Here is a 20,195-nt window from a genome sequence, read left to right on the forward strand (position 1 = left end):
AAGTGCAAAAGAAGATGGAAACCAGAGCAAAAGAGATGTGATTTTGGAGGGTAAAATATTAACTCGGAGAAGTAGCCAGACACCCTGAATGTATCTGCTTTGCTTAGCACAGCTGAACTTGGGACACCTCTGGGAACTTGGCCAAAACACACACACACATGATATAGCACAGTGTCCTACCGGGATGTTATCTGAGATCTTTAAAGCAAAACTAACTGGTCTGGGCACTGCTTGTGTCTGCTATTCTACTGAATGGCTCTGGTGACACCAGAGTAAGCTCACTGGCACTGGGTGAAACAGCTCTCTAGCCTAGGACCAAAGCCCCAGGAAGATGTCTGATTTTCTCAAACCCAAAAAACCAAGTTGTTGTGCTAGGAGACAGATCCTGAATCCCGATGAGCAGGAAGGGGAATTCAGGTGAAATTATGACAGCGGTGAGCAACTGCGTGAGGAAGAAGGTCAGCTTTTTTCAGTGCTGAGGTTGTACCAGCACAGTCCCCAGTATAGACACAATGGTCTCCATGGACTGTAATTTCCTCTTCCAGTAGAGGAATTGGCTATGTTGGACTGGTTTATGATCCATTAGTAGGAACTGAACTTGGAGAGCCACTGCTTGTTAGCATCCTGCACTGATGTGGGTGCAAGTGGCTGAGATGTGCAGGCCAGAGGGAAAGAGTGAGAGAAAGTGAGAATGGTGGTGACCTTGCCACACACTGAATGGCAAATTCATGTTTTCTAAAAACAGTAACTTGCCCTTGTCACAACACTAACCTGCACTGCAGCTTCAGATTTGCTTGTAAATCTCCTCTTGGTCATGCACCAAACCACTCGATTCCAAAATGGCAATGCATTAAATTTGCAGTGATGTGCTCAGAAGTACATACGGGATGAAACTCAGAGCAGCATTACAGACCAACTTCTGACATTGTCCACTTGTACCTCTCAAGTAACGCCTGTCATCCCATACCTTCCTGCAATTGCCTCTGTATCCCCAGAAAGAACAGACATGTCTTCTACCATTTCTTCAAGAACTTAGGGTGAAGATCACTTCTCTGGCAGTGATAAAATGCAAGAGATTTCCCCCCAGTATTCCTGAAGCCATGCTTAAATAATGACCATGGCAGCACGGGCACCAGGATATGAGGTACTTTACAGTAGTACTACTCTTACTCCAGCTCAACTGCTTCCAGTTGAAATACAGTTCTTCAGTGAAGACAGATGCCAAGAGCGAAAGACCCTTCTGTTGTGTGTGGGGGGTGACCAGCGTGACTATATATTCATGCAAACAGATGGAACAGTTTATACTACAGTACTCATGCATATTTGGTTTGTATTTGAATGAAGACTAACAGATGCAATGTGCTATTTTATTTTTTAGGAAATATATGATTAGATATGGTTAATTTGCAGAGGGTAATGAGCTACATGCCCTTATTAAAAAGTCGTATATTTATGTACATTTCTAGCAGAAACATCTTTCTCTTGAAAAAGAGATCTCTCTGTTAAAAACAGAAAAGTTGACCTTTTCAAATTGGTACCTCAGTTGTGTACCTGCTCCTTCTTTACAGCTTCTTACAGATGTTTATTAAGAAATTGAGATGGGAGGATACTGATGACTGATTTGCGATCCTCCAGAAATTTGTTCTCTGCACCTGGTTAGATTGCTTTCATATGTATACACCTCACATATTGCTCTCTACAACTGCCTGAAAGGAGGTTGTAGCAAGGTTGGAGTCAGTCTGTTCTTCCAGGTAGCAAGAGACAGGACAACAGGAAACAGTCTCAAGTGGCACCAGCAGGGTTTAGACTGGATTTTAGGAAAAACTTCTTGACCAACAGGGTTGTCAGGCATTGGAACAGGCTGCCCAGGGCAGTCAGCGGTGGAGTCACCATCCCTGGAGTGATTTAAAAGAGGTGTCGATGTGGCACTTGGGGACACGGTCTAGTGGTGGACTTGGCAGTGCTCCATTAATGATTGGACTCAATGACCTTAGAGGGCTTTTCCAACCCAAGCTATTCTATGATTCTATATCTAAATAATTTTATTTGGTTTTGAGCACATCTCCAGGAAAACTGCATTTCATTCTTACCATGTTGACATGGTCTTCAACATCTTAAACTTGACTGACCTTAATATTTCAATCATCATATAATGAGACATTAAGTAAAATGTTACTAGGTGGACTGTTGCTTACTTGGGCATTAAGCAATTAATAGCCACTTTGGAGTAAATTTTCTTTTTGCCTTTGTGAAAAAGACAATTGATATATGGGTATTTTCCCCCTGAATTTAATAAATAATACCATGTCCTAAGGCCAGAAACCTTTTTTTTTAGTCCCATAAATTCAGTGGACTGACCATGCTAGGCGTGCATACCATCACTTCTTGAGTGTTTCAGAGGGGTGGAGCCAGTAGCGGCAGAACAATTCCTATTCCCTGAAGATCTCAGTTACATTTTGGGTAGACTCAGGGGACTGCGTGTCAGAGTCCTGGGGTCTAGTCCCAGCCTTGCCAATGACAGAGAATGCAACATCAAGCAGATATAATTAACACAGACGGAAATACATCCCAAGGAACCACCTTGCCTTGTAGCTGCCCATGCACACACACACTTTGCAGGCTTGCACATCATCAATTTTCAGACTTGTGAATTGCCATTTTACAGCAGTTTCATGAGGTTTACTTCTTTTAACTTTTAGCAACAGGGAGTAATTAGTCCAGGATGTGGATGCCTGCAGTGTTGAGGATAGTAGCCAGTTGTTTCAGTGCTAACTATACAACGCTGATGAGAAAGACACCTTAGCACAAAAACCTGGGTCACCCTTTCCATTAAAGCACTCTGAGATTTTTAACATCCCTGCAGAGCAGATGAAATCAAAGTCTCCTTCAAAGCAATGACCCACAGTGCCACATAGCTGTGTTTTCCTGTCCTAGTGCGATGAAAAGCCAAGCAGACTTGGCTGATAAGTTCAGTCCAGTGGGAGTGTGAGTCTCCCAACATCTGGCCCAGGCTTTACTGATGTTGCTCAGCCACAGGAACAACCCTCGCACCTCTTTATTAAGCGGAAGCAACATGGCTTTTTTCATGTTGTGTATTATCAGATCAGGTCTATCTCAAATAAATCATATCAGCCCACACTGTCATCTCCTTCCACTTTCCACTGCCAAGCTTACGTGCACTGAATTTTCACAATGGGTAGTTTGCCAAAAAAAAAAAGGGGGGGACAAGACTTGGCCTTTATTTGAGAGATAGCTTCCTTTGTAGGATTGGGAAAGGAGGAAGGATTGTGATAAACATCATTACTAGCAAGTAATTTTTCCTTTTCTGATGCAGCTCTGCAGTGAGTTTGTTATCTGCCTGCATGAAAGATCTTTTCAAGATGTTTCTAGTCCCCAAGGAAGTGAGAGACTAACAGAGTCTTCCAAATGATAATAAAAGAGGGATGTCAGGGGGGAGAAGATGTCTCTCTTGTTCCTCTAACACTTGACAAAGCACTTTGCCCCCCTTCCCAGCACTACTTTCCTAAGCAGTTTGGGAGGGAAATGAGCTTGCTTGCAGATATTTTTGTTCTTTAGCTAAAGAAACAAATGCGTTCACTGAATATAGCTCTGCCAAGAAAATAAGAACATGGGCAGGACTTTGAATGGAGTCACTGATGGGAATGAAGGAGAGGAACAGTTTGCTGTTTGAATTGCTCATCAGGAAGAAATAAAGGTGAAGAAAGGGAGGGAGGAAATGGAGCTGTTTGAGTGAGGATGCTGAATGCAAAATCTGAGTGGAAGAAATAGTAAATGCTGAGAAGAAGCTGGATGAGTCTGAGTCATGCAACAGATTTTTTTTTCCCCCCTGAGCTGTGTAAAACAGACACTGCAACAACCCACCTCAGAAACCTTTCATGCAATCGTTATAGGAAAAATGACCCCGGGGCAAGGTCATATCTTCAACAGATGGACAAAACCAGCTCTTCTGTTCTTCTCCCTCTTGCCCAAATGGGCTGGGATCTAAATGGTTTTGAGTGGCATCTCAGAGATTTTATGGCACATCATGATAAAGGGCATTACTGCCTGCCTCCTAACTCCCTGCAGGGATACATAGAACCTCAAAAAAATCCTAATTCCTGCTCTTCTCATACCAACTTTTCTAGCACAGTGATATTTTCAAAATACTCCCTGCTAGTGACCTTCTGAATTCCCTGTAATTTGTAACACTCCTACTGTAAAATATTAGAAGCCAGAGTCACTAACCAGTTTTCAGACAGTATTTTTGCAAGGGAAGGTATGTCTGCATATTTCCAAAAACATGCAAGTAAAGAATCTGATAAATTTTTTTTCATCCTAGTCTGGAATGCTATTCATAGGCTTATCTAGACTTGAAAATGTATTAATATAATTATTCTTGGAAAATGATTTGGAATTATTAATTTCAAAGTAACTGTCTATGTGGAATCAGAATGATCAGATACTTGTGCCAAAAGAAACAATGCTGAAATAATTATTTCATAAAAGCCATATTAGTACATTTCCAATTGGAGAGGAGCTGGTATAAACAGGAAGGAAGCAAATCCTATTGTCTCCCTCCTTCCTTACAGCCTTGTTTTACAGCCGAGTAGGCAATAATGAGGCTGTAGATCTATGTCGTCTTCTTAGAATCCAAAAGGCTTTACAGAGTCTGTTGGATGAATTTCAACACCCTGTTCAAGTCCAAGGAGGAAATAAGCTCTTCCAGAAATTCACCAATCTTCCTTTTTCTTCTTTGAGTCTGGCTGTATCTCAAAGGAACCTTATGGACCATCTGTCCCTCCTATCCTCTCAACCCCCACATGCCACCATCAATAAGACATCAATCTGTGAAGCAGCTCTGGGAGAGATTTTTTTAGTTGTTTCTCCAGGAAAGTATCCGAGTGATTCCTCTGCAGGATCTATCTGATCTCTGTGCCTGCTGGGGAGAAGGGGTATTGACCTCTCCCCGTGTCTAATCTGGTCTGGACATTCTTCTCTTGAAGGACGCAAATGTATTGGCAAGAACTTTAGACAAAGCCAAGAAAGAATTAACCAAATCCAATTCAGGGAGGACATTGATAAACAGTGCATGGCTCATGAGAGCATTAAAGGTTTGGAAAACATTACTTACAGTGAGAAACTCCAGAAGAAAAGAACTAAAAGAAGGTTATGGACTTGGCTCATCACTGCCTATGGGGAAATGAATGTACTGGAGTACTGTTCAGGGGCAATAATGGATGTTTGGGTCTAGGATGGCTTTGGGAAACCTTCCTGAATATCTTCTCTTACTTTTTGTGCTTGTGTGGGACTAATCATAATCTGATGCAGACAATGCAAAACACTGATGCTGATGACTGAGATGAAAATGATTGGGGGCTGCATTTGCTTCAGGGTTCAGACTGCAGCTCTTTCTAAAAGTCTTCCAAAGAATCTTCTGTTCAAAGGTGGCAAAATATCTCCCAAGGAAAAAGCACTATTACTTTCCAAAATATTTCTTTGGGAACTGATCTTCTTCTTAGTCACGCAACTTACAGAGAGAAGTTCTCTGAACTCTTCTGTTCAAGTTTGCCTCTAGATATCCACTAAAATGCTGAGAAGCATCGTACTGAGTTCCAGTACTTATGGCCTCAATATTTACTCTTTTAGCCCCAGAAGCTCTCTATCTAATAATCCAACAACTAACATATCTTTTTTTTTTTGGTCAAAACTTTGATAATTTTTAACCAAACAACAACTGGGTTTATCCATTTGCACAGAAGGGGTAAGACTGGCCACTGATATTTCTCCAGGTTTCTACTTCAATTCACAAAAATCGCAAGGTCTAACAGCTCACACACATTACCCCCATTGAAGGGAGCTATGAAAACATCCCATTCAGCCTTAGGACCCATGGAGTTTTTGTGAGTTGATCTCTGCTTTCTGCTTTCTCTATCCACAGAAGGAAAATGACCAAAGAAAGCAAATTTGTCCTGATTTGAGAGCAGCCAGCATACCAGTGGAAGAGGTCCTGTGCAGATGGAATGGCAAGGACTCCCCTCAGAGTGAACCACACTTGATGGACAGTCAACAGCCAAAGATAGTCAGGTGGGGTTGAGGGACACGGTGGCTTGACAGGGGACAAGGAGAGCATATTCCCCCTGCTGCTGTGTGTCACAGCAAGTCTAGTTTAGGCATATAATTTACAAAACCATACATCTATATTCTATTTCCATGAATGTTTAGGTGAACCTTTACCAACCAAACTGTCTTTATCAATCAAACTTCTAACTCGCTTCTCTACAGCTCCATCAGGTGGCATTCCTTTAAGCGCTTTCCTTATTCTCTGTTGTAGACTGATCCCATGCCAAAATTTCTACTTTCCTGACACCAGGAATAAATCCAAAATCATTGCCTTTCTTTCTGTAATATCCAAAGTCATTACCTTTCTTTTCCTGAGAAGTGAGCCAGAATTAACACTTCTTCAAACTTCTGCAAACACAGCACTCATTTCATGGCAGTCCCCCAACATATGATGGGTCAAATCACCAGTCTGGGTAACAGGCTTCTTTAAGGACAGCTGAAGAATGCATCCAGCAATTTGCACATGTTCCAGAGGGAACACCTTGTATTAAATGCCAAGGAGGAATAGAACCAGCTACAGGTAAAGTTTGCTTTGTTGAGCACTAATAAAACTAATGGGGTATGTTTATGTTGCACCTTTCATTCCAAATGATCAAGTGCTTTGCGAGCCTTAATCATTTCACCCATCACTGAACTGCAGACACCTCTGGGGTGGAACATTAACAGCTGCTTGGTAGAGCACAGCAGCAAGCCAGAGCAATTAATGAAGGAGAAACATCCCATCCAACCACTGGAGCAAAGGGAATTTTGTTAAGTGGAATGTAATTATCCAAAGCAGAGAGAGGGAGACATTTCCCTTCATTCTCTGATCTGGGGTTACAGCTCTTTTTCCAGTCCCTGTGTTACTGGGGAGTCAGCATCCTAGCCTGACTCTGAGGTTGCAGCGGAGCCTCATTTTAATTTCCATTCTAAGAGAGAAGCAAAACTCCCAAAGAAAAAGCATCTTGAATTTTTTTGTGGGATACCAGGTTCCCACTCCTTCAGATGAGGGTTACCATTTGCCTTCTTCAAGCATCTAAACCAAACCAGAACCAAACTAAGAAAGTGGCTGGAGATGATGGCTCAGTACATAAATGTTCCATACAAGCAACAAGACTCTCTCTCAGCTATAAAATCTGCACATTATATAAATGGGAGAAATCATTGTCTCTAAACTATTTGTGGCAGGGTTGCTTGATTTAAATTATAATCATGGTTTAAACCAGGAAGCAGAAAATCTTGATTTAAATAATCAGGTTTAATCTTGTTTTGCATGTGTGCTTTTCAGTTATTTTCTTTTAAAACTGGTTGATTCTCACTGATTGGTATAATTTGCTGCTTCTTTATGCTAAATCAAAAAGTATCCTATATCTATACATATTTATTTCAGCAATTATATAGTTTAGCATGCATTTATCCAGATCCCGACTTTTTTACATTTTTTACGAAGAGAAAATGGTGAACAACAGATTTCTTATTCAGTAGATGATTACTGGCTTTTTTAGTATTTTTTGTTGTTTTACATTTATTTGAAATTCACATCAAAACTGCATTTAAATGGAAACTGGAATATGGTCGTAATTTCACCCCCTCTTCCCAAACTAAGGGTAATAAAGGTACTTCAACAGGAGATCAAGAAGAAAATAAGTCTTGCACAGAAAATGCATTGGTGAGAACAAAGACAGTGACCATTGTTGCTGGAGAGCTGGGGCAGGGGTGCACTTCCAAGAGAGCTTGGCAATGCTCCTTCTTTGCTGGCAACGCTGGTTTAAATAGCTCCAGATGTTTTTGTTATGCCACCCTCAGTCACTGGCCCTTATTTCACCCAAACCAGGAGTATTTTCTGTTGGGTGGGATTTCTGCTGCTCTACTTTGTTGAACTGATCTCTCTGTGGCATGGGAGCTGAGTGGAAATGGTGAAATCAGAGCTCTGTGTGCTGGCACCCTTGAGGAAAGGCTTTACAACACACGGTTTTGGGGGACAAGTCAGATCTGGACTCCATGAGCAGCTGCCCTATCATGACCATGGGGATGAGGAACCCCCGAAAGGGCATGGGAATGGGTATCCAGGGTGGCAACCTCTTAAACAAATTGTCCCCTCAGATGTAATCACAGAATCACAGAATGATTTCAGTTTGAAGTGACTTTAAAGACCATTGAGTTCCGGCTCCTGCCATGGGCAGAGACACTTCCTACTGGACTAAGTTTTTCAGAACCCCATCTAACCTTGCCTTGAACACTTCCTGGGATGGGTCATCCAGAACTTCCCTGGGCAACCTGTGGCAGTGCCTCAGCATCCCCACAGTAAAGAATTTCTGTATGTCATCTAATCTGTATCACTTGTCTGGTAGTTTAAAACCATTCCCCCTTCTCCCGTCACCACCTGCCTGTGTAAAAAGCTAGGAATTATTTTCTTTTTATAAACATGATTCAAGAAGATCTTTGCTGTGGTGGAGGAAACTAAACAACCTGCCCTAGAACACAGAGTTTTTAGGGGCTGTCCAAAGAAACACTGACAACTTTGAAGAATTAGGGCAGTAATGCATTTTCAATCACTGCTCTTGATTGAATAAAGTTGCTAAAAGTTAATCAAAATCCTCTGAGAAATAAAACAATGAGATTTTAATGAATAAATTCTCATGGCAGAAGCAATGCTTTTCTTTATTTGGAGCTCAGTGTGTACCTCTGGGCATGGGTAAACCAAAAATAACGTGCTCTTTCTCTCACTTTGTTCTGCTTATAGATGGAGACACCACTGAAAGAAACAAAGCCAGATACCTCAAGGGGCATTGTAGGTGACTGAACCAGATGTGGACTAACACTGTGTGCTGAACGCAGAAGCAAATCCAGGGGCCCAAATGGGAATTCAGAAACACAGACATGAGCATCTGGAAATGCCCCATTGGGAAGAAAACCTGAAGAGGGAATAGTGGGTATAGAAAGCCAGGAACACCAGGCTTCCTTTCCAATTTCTTCTACGCTTCAGGGAATAGTGCTGTATGTCTTTGAAAGGCTGGGATGGTGAATGGAAATGTCCGGCCCATTGCAGCTGGATGTAACCCCTAGACATCCAGGATGAAGGAAAAAAATGGAGAAAAGGCAAAGGGGAAACAAGCTTTGGCTCCCTGTTCCGTGCTTACCCAGCTGGTTAAGTCTGGAGGCAGGAGTCTGTGGGCCACAGACGTGGATATCCAGCCATTTTGAGTTCTCAGCCATCACCCCATCTTTGTTGATTGGACATTTATTGTCTCCTCTAATTCTCTGCTTTTCTCCATGCTGCTTCTGTTTCATCTATCCCAGGAGGGATCAATCCTTTGCCTAGAACAGAGTTAATGTCTGGCCCTAAAAACAAAATCCTGCTCCAGATGATCACTGAGCTGCAGGTCCACCCTGACTCCAGTACTGATGTCCACTGCTATGCCAGCTCTGATGGCCCTCAGTGTCCTGAGCATAAAAAATCCTCAGTTTGTGGCATTAGCCATTCCCAATTGTAAATGACACACAAATCCCACCCCAAAACCAGGCTGGAAGCAAAGTGCTGCTATCAAAAGAGTAATAGGTTTCATGCTGCTGAACATAGGTTTATTCCCCTTGGGGTGTATCACACCAAAAGAAATTATTTATGGCACTCAGAAACAGTGTAAAAAATGCACAGATTTGCTTCCAGAATACTTGGCAGCTTGCCTACAATATTAATAAATGCAATTATTTTCCTTAAAAAAAAATCTCCATGACAAGGCAGTTTAAAGTGGCAAAGGAAAGGACAAAAATGAATGGTGTAATTGCAAAGAACAGTAAATTTTTACCTGTTGATGTTGTTTCTACATGCCCTCTCCCCCAACATCCAGGCTAATAATGAGTTTTTAGAGTTTGCAGCTTTTTTCCCAGCCTCATGGCTTCACTATCATCACAATAATAATAACAACGTGAAACCTGCACACAAACCTATATTGAACTGCAGTTCATTACAGCAGAAGAACATTGTGAAGGACTTTAATGTCAGCATCCTTTCAGATGCAGATTACAGTAATGCAGAAAGTACATTCTCTATGGGACACGCCATACAGGAATAAAAAAAAGAAAATGGAAAGACTTCTTTTTCTCTAGGGACAAAGAGGCCAGCAGTGAGATAAGTTAGACGTGGAAATCAGTGGGAATTCCTTCACTGTGGAACAAAATCAAGATACTGATCACTAATGCTGCTCTCAAAGTACTAAACTGATTAATCTCAGGTGCCTTTGCCTCTTAAATGGGGAGCAAAGATGCTGCTGGTTCCCTTTGCAGTGCAACCAAAGGGACAATCGGCTCTCAAGTGGGTTGAAGCCTGTCTGAGAGGCAGTGACGTCCTCATTTTCAAAGGCTGCTTTACACCCAATGGGCAGGGAGTTGGTTGAATGAGGAGGGAGATAAGGGTCTGTTGTCCTAAACCAGTCAATCTACTGTCCCATCCAGGTAAGTTTCTCTGAGACTCTTGTGAAGAAGTGAGGTGATGACTCACCTATTCACTTTCAAGAAGTATCTCAGGACTAATATCTAAAAAGGACAGAAAAGATAAGAGGATAGAAAATATGAGGAATCCATCATCAAGAATGTCAGTGATTAGAAAGTTGGATCACAAGTAAGGAAGACGTAACAGCCTTCAAGGGAGCCATTTTTCAGTGGAAAATGTAGCATTTGATGGTCATACAGTTAAAAGTCTCCTCTTTAGGACTAATATTCTTCATAGGAAGATTAGTATCTTTACGGTTGGAGAGCCTGAAGGCACATTTCTTCTCCTGACCTTCACATTTCGAGGGATCGCCAAATCTCTGAATATCTCTTTAAGGTGGATTCAGTAAATTGCAATATCCCAACAATATTCACATACCATTAAAATGGGGATTTTTTTTGCAAATCCTACCTGGAAAGGGGCAGTGTGAGAGTTCTGAGAAGCTGAACTAAGGAAGGGTATTTGTGAAAATTCCCTTCTGAATGGGCTACTACTTTACGTAGTTCTTCACTAACTTCTGCAATTGATGATGGATCTTTAGTGGTAAGGGTTCTGGCTAATTTTTATTTCAGGCTGAAACATCTTGTTAATGTTAAGGTTACAACTGATGGAAGACAAGTGAAAGATGACAGCCAGCAGTTGTCTGATCTTGTCCAGGTAATTCTAATTTATTCTTGTTTTTCCTTACTAAAAAGTCATAAGGGCAACTTAGTAAATTTTAATATGTAATACATTCTTTTTAATTATTATTTATTCTGAAAAATGTTTTGTCTTTTAAAAAAATTTCCCTTCTGAATTCTTTAGAATCTGAGTACTACATTTTTGCCTACATGGTTTGCAGAAGAAGCATTTCTGAAGCACACACTCATTTACTGGAAGTACTTTATAATGCACTGTTCAATTCAAAGGAGAAAAGAAAGAGATGATGTTGCTGCAACCACGGTAACAATATTAACAATAGAGTGGATGAAGCCTGAAAGGAAATTACTCAGCAAAGTACGGTAATAAAAAGAAAAGTCACCACGGATTATCAACTGGAGTATTAACAAATAATTTGTAATGCTGAGATTATACAGTAATTCTGGCACTGCTAATTGCACTGATATATTGAACTGTAGTTTGGGCCAGTGATTTGGGTCAACATGATTTGGGAAACAGGAAGGTGAATGTAAAGGCAAATGTAAAGAAAACAGTAGAAATCCTTCCTCTGCAGAGAGTCAGAGCTATTTAGGAGAACCTTGCAAGGCACCTGCTAGCAAATAGAGACAACATTAGCAGAAGAGCTCTCACCAACCGAAGGGAACAAGGAAAACACACAGAAATAATTACTGTTTGTCTAAAGCTCTCTTAGCTGTTGTAAAACAGCTCTGAGGAGAAAATACTTTGAAAACGCTGATGAAATGTGGCTTGATCACTGAGACAGCTTTCTGATTTATTAAGAAGACAAAATGGATATCAGAAAACAAGCAGTGAACAGCACATTGTGGCGTCGTTAACCAAAAGTATCAGGGTTTATATCACTTGGGCATGTTGTTTTCAAAAAAAAAGACAGTTACCGCCATGCACCTAGGACCTGGTGTAACACTGCTGATGGCAGCAGGAGCCTTCAAAGGCTTTGGTGAGTTCTGTATCAGTCACCACTGAGTAAATGAAAGCATCAGTTATATTTTTTAACTAACTTGCAGAAATAAAATCATATCATTTCTTTGGTGTTCCTTGTTTGAAATACTTGTCTTTAATTATTTCCTGCTTCAATGTACCCCTGTGTTTCTAATATGTTCTATAAGCATTCAGTTCTATTGAGTCCTAATACCCTATGCAGTTTCTTAAGCATTCTTTCCAGCTACAGTAATGGCTTAAGCAGTAGAAGCACAGAATGTGGTGGTTATTGCAAGAAATGCTCTGTAAATCATGTATTATGTCAATTAAAATGGCTAAGAGTTGAGCCTGTGATAGTAAAGCAGGCAGAGCTATCATGTAAGCTTTAAAGCTCCTGATTGTCACTATGCTTCAGTTTTACAAAAGCCTATGAGGATTTTCCAGAAAGGCAATTTATTTGATGAGAAAGCAAAAGTTAACTGTAACATATCCACTACCTTTCTAGTTGAGTTGGTAAGGCTTGGAGAGCGTGTTTGGATATTGAGCTGGTTGTTTGCTTGGCAGTTTTAAAGTTCATTTAAATGCATCCCAGAACAGTAGTGACTAAAGGAAAAAAAAATCACAGAATGGTTTGGGTTGGAAGGAACCTCAAACACCATCTGGCTCCAACCCCTGGGTTGCCCTGGGAAGGCAGGGACACCTTCTACTAGACCAGGTTGCTCACAGCCACATCCAGGCTGGCCATGAACAATTCCAGGGATGGGACAGAATAGGAAATTATTCCTCTTTGTAGGATGTGGGTCCAAAAATCAATTGGTGCTCCTAATCTTTTCACCAGTGTCTGTTTTACCATAGACACCATATCACTTTTGGCACTGACTGGTCCTTTCAGAGGTGAAGCTAAACATAAATGAGCCCTGAGATGAAACTGTTCGTCCTAAACAGAGATGAGCAACAGATGTGTGGTGGAAGTGTTGGGGTGATCAAACCTGCATCCAGTTCATCATTAAATGGGTGATCTGAGTCCAGTAGTCAACACTTTTGCAAACATAGAAGGTGTGAAAAAGTTTTTGCAGGATGATGTTTCCTACATGGTTTTGAATTGTGAAGATGGAAAGAAGCTGCACAGTGCAGTTTGACAGAAAAGGTCCTGCAGCTTGAATTTTGGCTTCCAGGGTGGTTAGATCTGGAATTTTAGTTCATGTCTACTAATCTCTCAGTGTGCTGAAGTCACACTTCAGCAACACTTCTGCTGCAAGAATTTCTTTACATGATAGATCACAGTTGAGCATCTTCAACTCATTTGAACTGTCTTGAGCCATCTGAATTTGATCATCCTGTCTGTGAAATCCTTCTGGCCATTTGATACTGCCCACATTCTTCCAAGGAAGAGATGATGACAGAGAGAAACATCACTCCTCACAGCATTAATCACTGCTGACCTCTCTCTCTTGTTCCTTCTCATATTTAACCAACTACTTGCCTTGGTGGATATGAACACTGGGCCCAGATTACAACTAAAGTAAATCCTTAGTTTGTCTTAGCTTCTTTGGAAGACTTGAAAGTTAAGCTGCGCTGGTTTTTTGTTTGCTTGCTTGATTGTTTTTAAAGAAATTTTTAAAGGGCTGCAACTCCACTTTCACAAACACAAATTTTAAAAATGCTGTTGATCCAGGTCTATAGTAACCCTGTAATGATTGTACTGAGTAAAACAGTAGCCCCATTATCACACAAAAGGTAGAGGAAAAAGTGGTTTGGTTTTGCTGGTGGTAGTGGGGTTTTTTGGTTGGTTGGTTGGTTTTGTTTTGCCTTTTTTTTTTTTTTTTTTTGGTGGGAAGGGATTTTGTATTGGAATATCTGCCCTTTTTCTGCCCATCTCTCATATTCAAATCTGTCCAGGGATTACAAGCATGATTCATAACACTTTGGGTGGATCTGGGCTAATATCTCCAATACAGAACCAAAGGAAATAGTCACAGTCCATTCCATAGGTGCTTACACACAAACACTGTCCATGTCCACTTATGTTAGGAGTCCCTTAGGTAGTGCAAAAGCCCAGCCTGAACAGTCCTGCACAGCCACAGAAGAGGAAAGCATGAGCAATGCTGCAAGCATTGAAATTGGAGAAAGAGGGATGCTTGAGAGGCCAGCATGGAAAGCCACTCTGACTGAGACAGCATCTAGTCTAGACCTTTCTCAGAAGCTATTTGTCTAGTTTACACTTAAAAGCTTTTAGCACTGGAGTTCCTCAGACTCCTCTGATCTCCTCCAGTGCCAAACTGCTTTCAAACTGTTTATGAGGAGAGGAGACTCTAGATGCTGTCTTTTAAGTGTTTTTTGTTATGGGTGACGCTCAGAAGATGGAATCAGATTGTTCTTGGAGATGCTCAGTGGGAGCAATGGACACGAGTCTCAGTGGAAATCCATACTAGCTCTTAGGAGAAGAGTTGTTCACAGCAAACATGTTCAGCTGCAGAACCGGGATATAGAGGCTGCGGCCTCTCCATTCTGATAGACACTCAAAGTATAACTGAAAAAAGCCCTGAGTGACCCAGTCTGACTTCCAACTTAGCCCTGCTTTAAGAAGGAGAGGGACCAGAGGCTTTCAGCAATGCCTTGCAGTATAAATTATCCTGCGTACTGTATTTTTATGATGGTGTTCTTATGACTAGAAGCTTTTTCGGTTGGGTTTTTTCTTTGTATGTGACTAAATTGCTGCAAAATAAGCCAATTTCTGGAAGGCTATTACCTTGTTCTTCTTCAGTGTGCTCTTCTCTATGGTAAACAATTGCTGGCTCAGTGCAAATCCTGTCCAGGTTAGCTAAGGTACCGCCAGGAAACTCCAGGCTTCAGTCCAAATGACCACTTCAGGAACTTCTTTTGCTTGAATCAGTCTTGCTGAGAAATAATGCAGTCTACTATAGGAAAGAAGTTCTCCTAACATCATTGCTAGACTTCCAGGAACCAGACTCCCCCCATGCTTGGTTCTGAACGGTTAATGGGAGTTCACAGTTCCAGTTCAGATCATGACCATGTTGCAGAAACCCCTTAAACCATATAAAGTGCCTGCTACATCAGCAGCACAGAATGATGGCACTGTCCCCAGACAAGGTGCAGCAACTTGAGCTGTGCCTCTGTCCTCTCACTCTGCAAAGTGACTCTCCAGGTCAATGAAATGCATTGTCCACTGGGGGGGAAGCAATCGTGGCTCTTTGAGTGTGCAGGACCTGAGCTCAGGGCAATGCCAGAGTTATAACTCGACTCTGGTGAAAACAAACTCTTAACTTAGTAAAAGTGTTCAGTCTGCTGGAAGCATTCAACCTTCTAATGGAAGGTGTCCCTGCTCATGACAGGGGCTTGGAACTAGATGATCTTTAAGTTTCCTTCCAACCCAAACCATTCTGGGGTTCTATGAAAGCCAGGGAACAGTTTAGATAAAGCTACACATGGCTTTCCATGCCAGCTACCTGTGCCATGGCACTTCATAGGTTTCCTTAATGACAGGGGTGGATTGTGACTGTACTTTCTGAGCAGCATATCTGTTCCTTCAAGGCATCAGCATTCCTGAAATAAAAACAAACCTACTTTTCAAGGGAGCCAGATCTCTCCTTTTCTAGGAACACAATAAATGTCTTGGCAGAATCATGCTTCGACAGCTTTGGCTTTACAAACATCAGAAGTAAATTCTGATTATTTATTTTGGATAAATAATGAACAGCATAAAAATTGCTGACTTTGACCTTCATTGGAAAAGTTGGTTTAATGGGCCCCATAAGCTCTTCTATTGATGGCAGGTTCATAAAGTCCATATTGACTTCGGCTAAAGGCTATAACTTCTATCAATACTGTCAACAATTAATATTGACTCATAAAGGTATCCTGTAAACTGAGTCATAGCATTATGTTATTTTACGTTTCCATTAGCAAAGCTTCATGTCTTCTTGAAAATGTTTCTCCTGTAAGTCTGGGTTTTCTCAAAATAGCCTGTGTGATAGCTAGCAGCCCAGAGAAACGCTGCTTATGTGGAGTGAGGAGGGAGGAAATGCCTTTGTGTTTGCCCGACAAAGCTTCTGAGAGGATCTCAGACTTCATTTGCTCCTATAGCAGGTCTCAGGCTGTGAGGGGTTTGTGCACAAAGGTTTCTCACACCTTTATCTGTGCCAAGCAATTACAAAAAGAAAATGCTCAAATTCTGCATACAAATAAGACTTTTCCCTAACCTTATTTTCTTTCTACCTTGCAACATTTGTTTGGATACATTTATACCACCAATTCAACTGCAATCCCTATACTAAAGTGACCTTTTTCTCAGTTCTGGACCAGTCTTTCTGACTTGAACTTGCCTGATGTTTATGACATCTTCCCAGGGAAGTCTAAGTATCAGATGAAGCTCACCACCAGTACAGCTTTGATCTTAATATTTTCTTTCAATTTCCACCACCTCCTTTTTGTCAGTATGGACAGTACTATTACATACTGAACACCACAATAATCTAGGATTTATTTCTGCTACATAGACTTTTTTTTAGTATGATACAGCCATTCTCATTTAAAACACCCAACATCTAAGACTGCAAATGCCAAGGCCCCAGAGAAACTCCTACATTTATACAGCACTGTATGCTCTCCACTTCTCGTTTCCCTTTTTCTAGTTGCTATGAAATGATGTTTCAAAGAATGGTTAGTGTGTCATTAACCTTAAGGGAAAAGGAATCCAAGGTTGTCTCCACCCTGGCATGAGTACTACTGCCTCTGTGATTACTTTCAGCAAAGCCTTTCAAGGCATGTGAAGTTGCTAACATGTTGATCCTAAAATAATTTCATTTGTAAGTGATCTGTAGGTACAAAGTTGCATTCACAGGTGTAGAGATAACATTACAGAAAGCAGGGAAAAGGACTACAGCAGATGATGCAATTCTCCTCTCTTAGGACCAAAGGAACAAAAAAAAGACTGAAATTCTGTATTTTGCTTTTCTTAGCAGTCATGGAAAGAAAAATGTATGGGATAGGATCACAGCTGCTCATCCATCACCATGGAAAGCACAAAAGAGAGCTTTGGAGAGAGGAGAACAGGATGGAAGTGCAAGGTGCTTACTTTTGGCTGTTTTCTAGCGATTTCTTGTGAGTGTGCAAAACTTTGGTTGACCCTGATGGTCCCTCTGATTTTTCATCAAAACACAAGGATCAGAAGGAAAAGAATGGAACCTGGCACTGTGTATCTGCTCATCAGACACTACACTAAGAATCTTAAAAATAGTACAGTAAAGATAATTCAAAAGGATTCTTCTGCATATCCTTTGAACAGAAGGCCATTTATCTTTGAACTCTGCTTAATGTATCATTATCTCTGAGCAGAAACTTAATAAGCTTCAACTGTAATTTTGTTGGAGTTAAACATAAAATCATGTGGGTGGTGTATGTGTCACTATGTCATGGCTTCCAGAGGAAAACTTATCATCATTTGTCACTATAATACTGTGGCAAAAAGCATGAAAAGAACAAGTGATGCAGTCATTTCACATGAGCTTTCTGTGCTGAGCACAAGTGCCCAATGACTTGTACACAGCAGCTATATTAAGAAGCAGGCTGTGCTATAATTGAATTAAAGGTGCAAAGGCATATAGGACTGGATGAACTCCTGGGTCAAGCTGCAATTGAATCAAAATCCCCTTTCCTTCTCCTACACGGCTTGGCAGAACTGCTGACCAAAAGGTTTGCAGACCTACAAAAGGCATGCAGGAATCCCCGCAGCTGGGGACACAAAGTTACAGAGATAAAAAAATCTGTGACCTTCAGCTTTTATTTCGCATAAAGAAAAAGGCTTCTAAAAATATTTCACCATCGTTTTCCTTCAGAGAGCAGTCGGCCAATTTACATAATGAAACGGCCCCTGTCAAGGAACCAGCAAGGAAGAGAAGAAAATTATCTGCCCAGAAAATCTGAGCAAAGATAAGAGCAGCATCGGCCAGGGGAGGGGAGATTTAAATGCCTTCCCTCTGAAAGGTTGCTGCAAAAAGCAGGAGAGTATTACAGCTATTTAATGATCTCTGTCGCAGTGATAAATAAGTAGGAGTTTCTCCAGCAGTTCATTAACAAACACTCTGTAGGACAGTACAAAAGGCCACTACATGGGGCTGTTAGAAGAGTGTTTTCACAGAGTCTGATAAAAAACCCCAGCACAAGACCTAAGGAAGATTGAGGTGGAGTAGTAAGAAGAGTCATTCCTGGTAGAGCTCGAGGCCGACAATGCATGCGCTGTCACCACTTACCAGTTTCAGTATTCTCATGCTCTGTGTCGGTGAGGGTGAGGTTGGAGTTGGCCCGGCTTGACAAGCAGGAGCTGCGTCCGGACTTGGTGTTGCGTCCCCAGAGCCTCACTGGGTGCTCAGGTGACAAGACCACGTCTGCTTCCGTGTCGGCATCTGAGCCGGCACTGATGGAGTAGCCACAGTGAGGCAGCCCGATGTCAGTCCGGTACAAAGTCCCGTGTGTGGGTGTCACATCTTCAAGTCCCAGTTCTCGCAAAGAGAAGTTGGCTCCTGTGAGAAAACACATTGGCCTGGTTATTCTTTAATAGGGCACAGTGCCATCTAGCACAAGAGCAGAAGCGTTCATCCTCTACCTTCATGTGGGGCACAGCAGTGTCACTGTAACACACAGCAACATCATACCAAAGATACCCCTCTTCTGTGGTCTTGCTCAGTGTGAGACTGAGACCACAGGATCATAGAATCATTAAGGTTTTAAGATTCTCAAGTCCAACCATTACTCAGCACTTCCAAGCCCACCACGAGACAATGTCTGTAAGCACCTCATCTACACTTTTTTTCATAACAATTCCAGAGATGGTGATTCCTCCACTTCTGTAGGCAGCCTGTTCCAATCCTTGACCACTCTTTCAGTGAAGAAATTTTTCCTAATATCCAGTCTCATCGTCCCCTGGTGTCACTTGAGGCCATTTCCTGTTGTCCTATTTCTTTCTACTTGGGAGGAGAGACTAGTCCCCACCTCACGACAGCCTCTTTTCAAATATGCCAAGACTGAAAAGTGGCTGGAATCCTGCTTCTGGAACCTGACAAAAACTTGGGGCATGTTCAGTGAAATCATTAAATTTGAAAGCAAAAATGGATGTAGAAACGGTGCAATTCTTTAGGAGAGGCAAAAAGTAATCTTCTTGTGAGAAAAGCAAAATGAGGCGTGCAATGATCAAAAGTCCTACCATACACCTGACAACTTCCCTACAACAGGCAATTTGAGAGAGTTCTGCCCATTGAAATCCCGGAAATTACATGCTGGGGATTTAAATTTCCTTTGGCGATTTCACTTTCCCCTTGCTGACCACTCACACCTTGACTCAGTTTAGCTATTCATTCTGATAGAGTCACAGCAGAGGTTATTTGGCTGCAAATAGATGCAATTGTTTAGCTGACTAAAAATACAACCTGAAAAGTGACTCCTGACTTCATATCTAGTTACCTGCAGAGCTTCAAAATCAGACTGAATTGATGGCTCCAAATATTAGCACACTTTGTTTGGAAAGTTCTACAAAGAGGCTGGGGAGAGCAATTTTACTCCACCTTTATTTATTAATGCATGCATTTATTTTTCTTACATATATATTTTTTATATATTTTATATTTATATTTTTATTATATGTATTGAAAAGATTTTGGCCACCCATGAGTGCCTTTAGCTGCACAGTGCATTTACACAGCTCAATGCACCCCTGCTTCTGTTATGCTATGCCTTGAATGGATGAAGGAACTGAGCAGTGTTTGCAGCTCAGGCATATTTCAATGAGATAAATCTGAAAGCAAGATCTCCAGGAAATTCCGGGCACAAACCTTCCTTTGAACACTGAAATTCATATCTACTCATTATTGAAATCTGTTCATCAAGTCTGGACCTCAAAGTTGTATCCAAAGCTGAATTATCATTTTCTCCTTTCTCAAGACCCCACAATCGTGTGGCTCTTCTCACATTTCTATTTGTTGATGTCAAATATCAC

General features: G+C 41.4%; 1 protein-coding gene across 5 annotated transcripts in view; it reads right to left on the minus strand.

The window, feature by feature from the left end:
• Positions 1-20,195, minus strand: part of TENM4 (teneurin transmembrane protein 4) — a 1,563,960-nt gene that overhangs the window by 324,234 nt on the left and 1,219,531 nt on the right. For all 5 annotated transcript variants that reach the window (XM_032099028.1, XM_032099031.1, XM_032099030.1 and 2 more), the window contains one exon: positions 18,457-18,726. In XM_032099028.1, coding sequence (XP_031954919.1) covers positions 18,457-18,726 — 270 coding nt within the window. The remainder of the gene's footprint in view (positions 1-18,456; positions 18,727-20,195) is intronic.

Source organism: Corvus moneduloides, chromosome 2, assembly GCF_009650955.1.
Source record: "Corvus moneduloides isolate bCorMon1 chromosome 2, bCorMon1.pri, whole genome shotgun sequence".
Taxonomy (NCBI): Eukaryota; Metazoa; Chordata; class Aves; order Passeriformes; family Corvidae; genus Corvus; species Corvus moneduloides.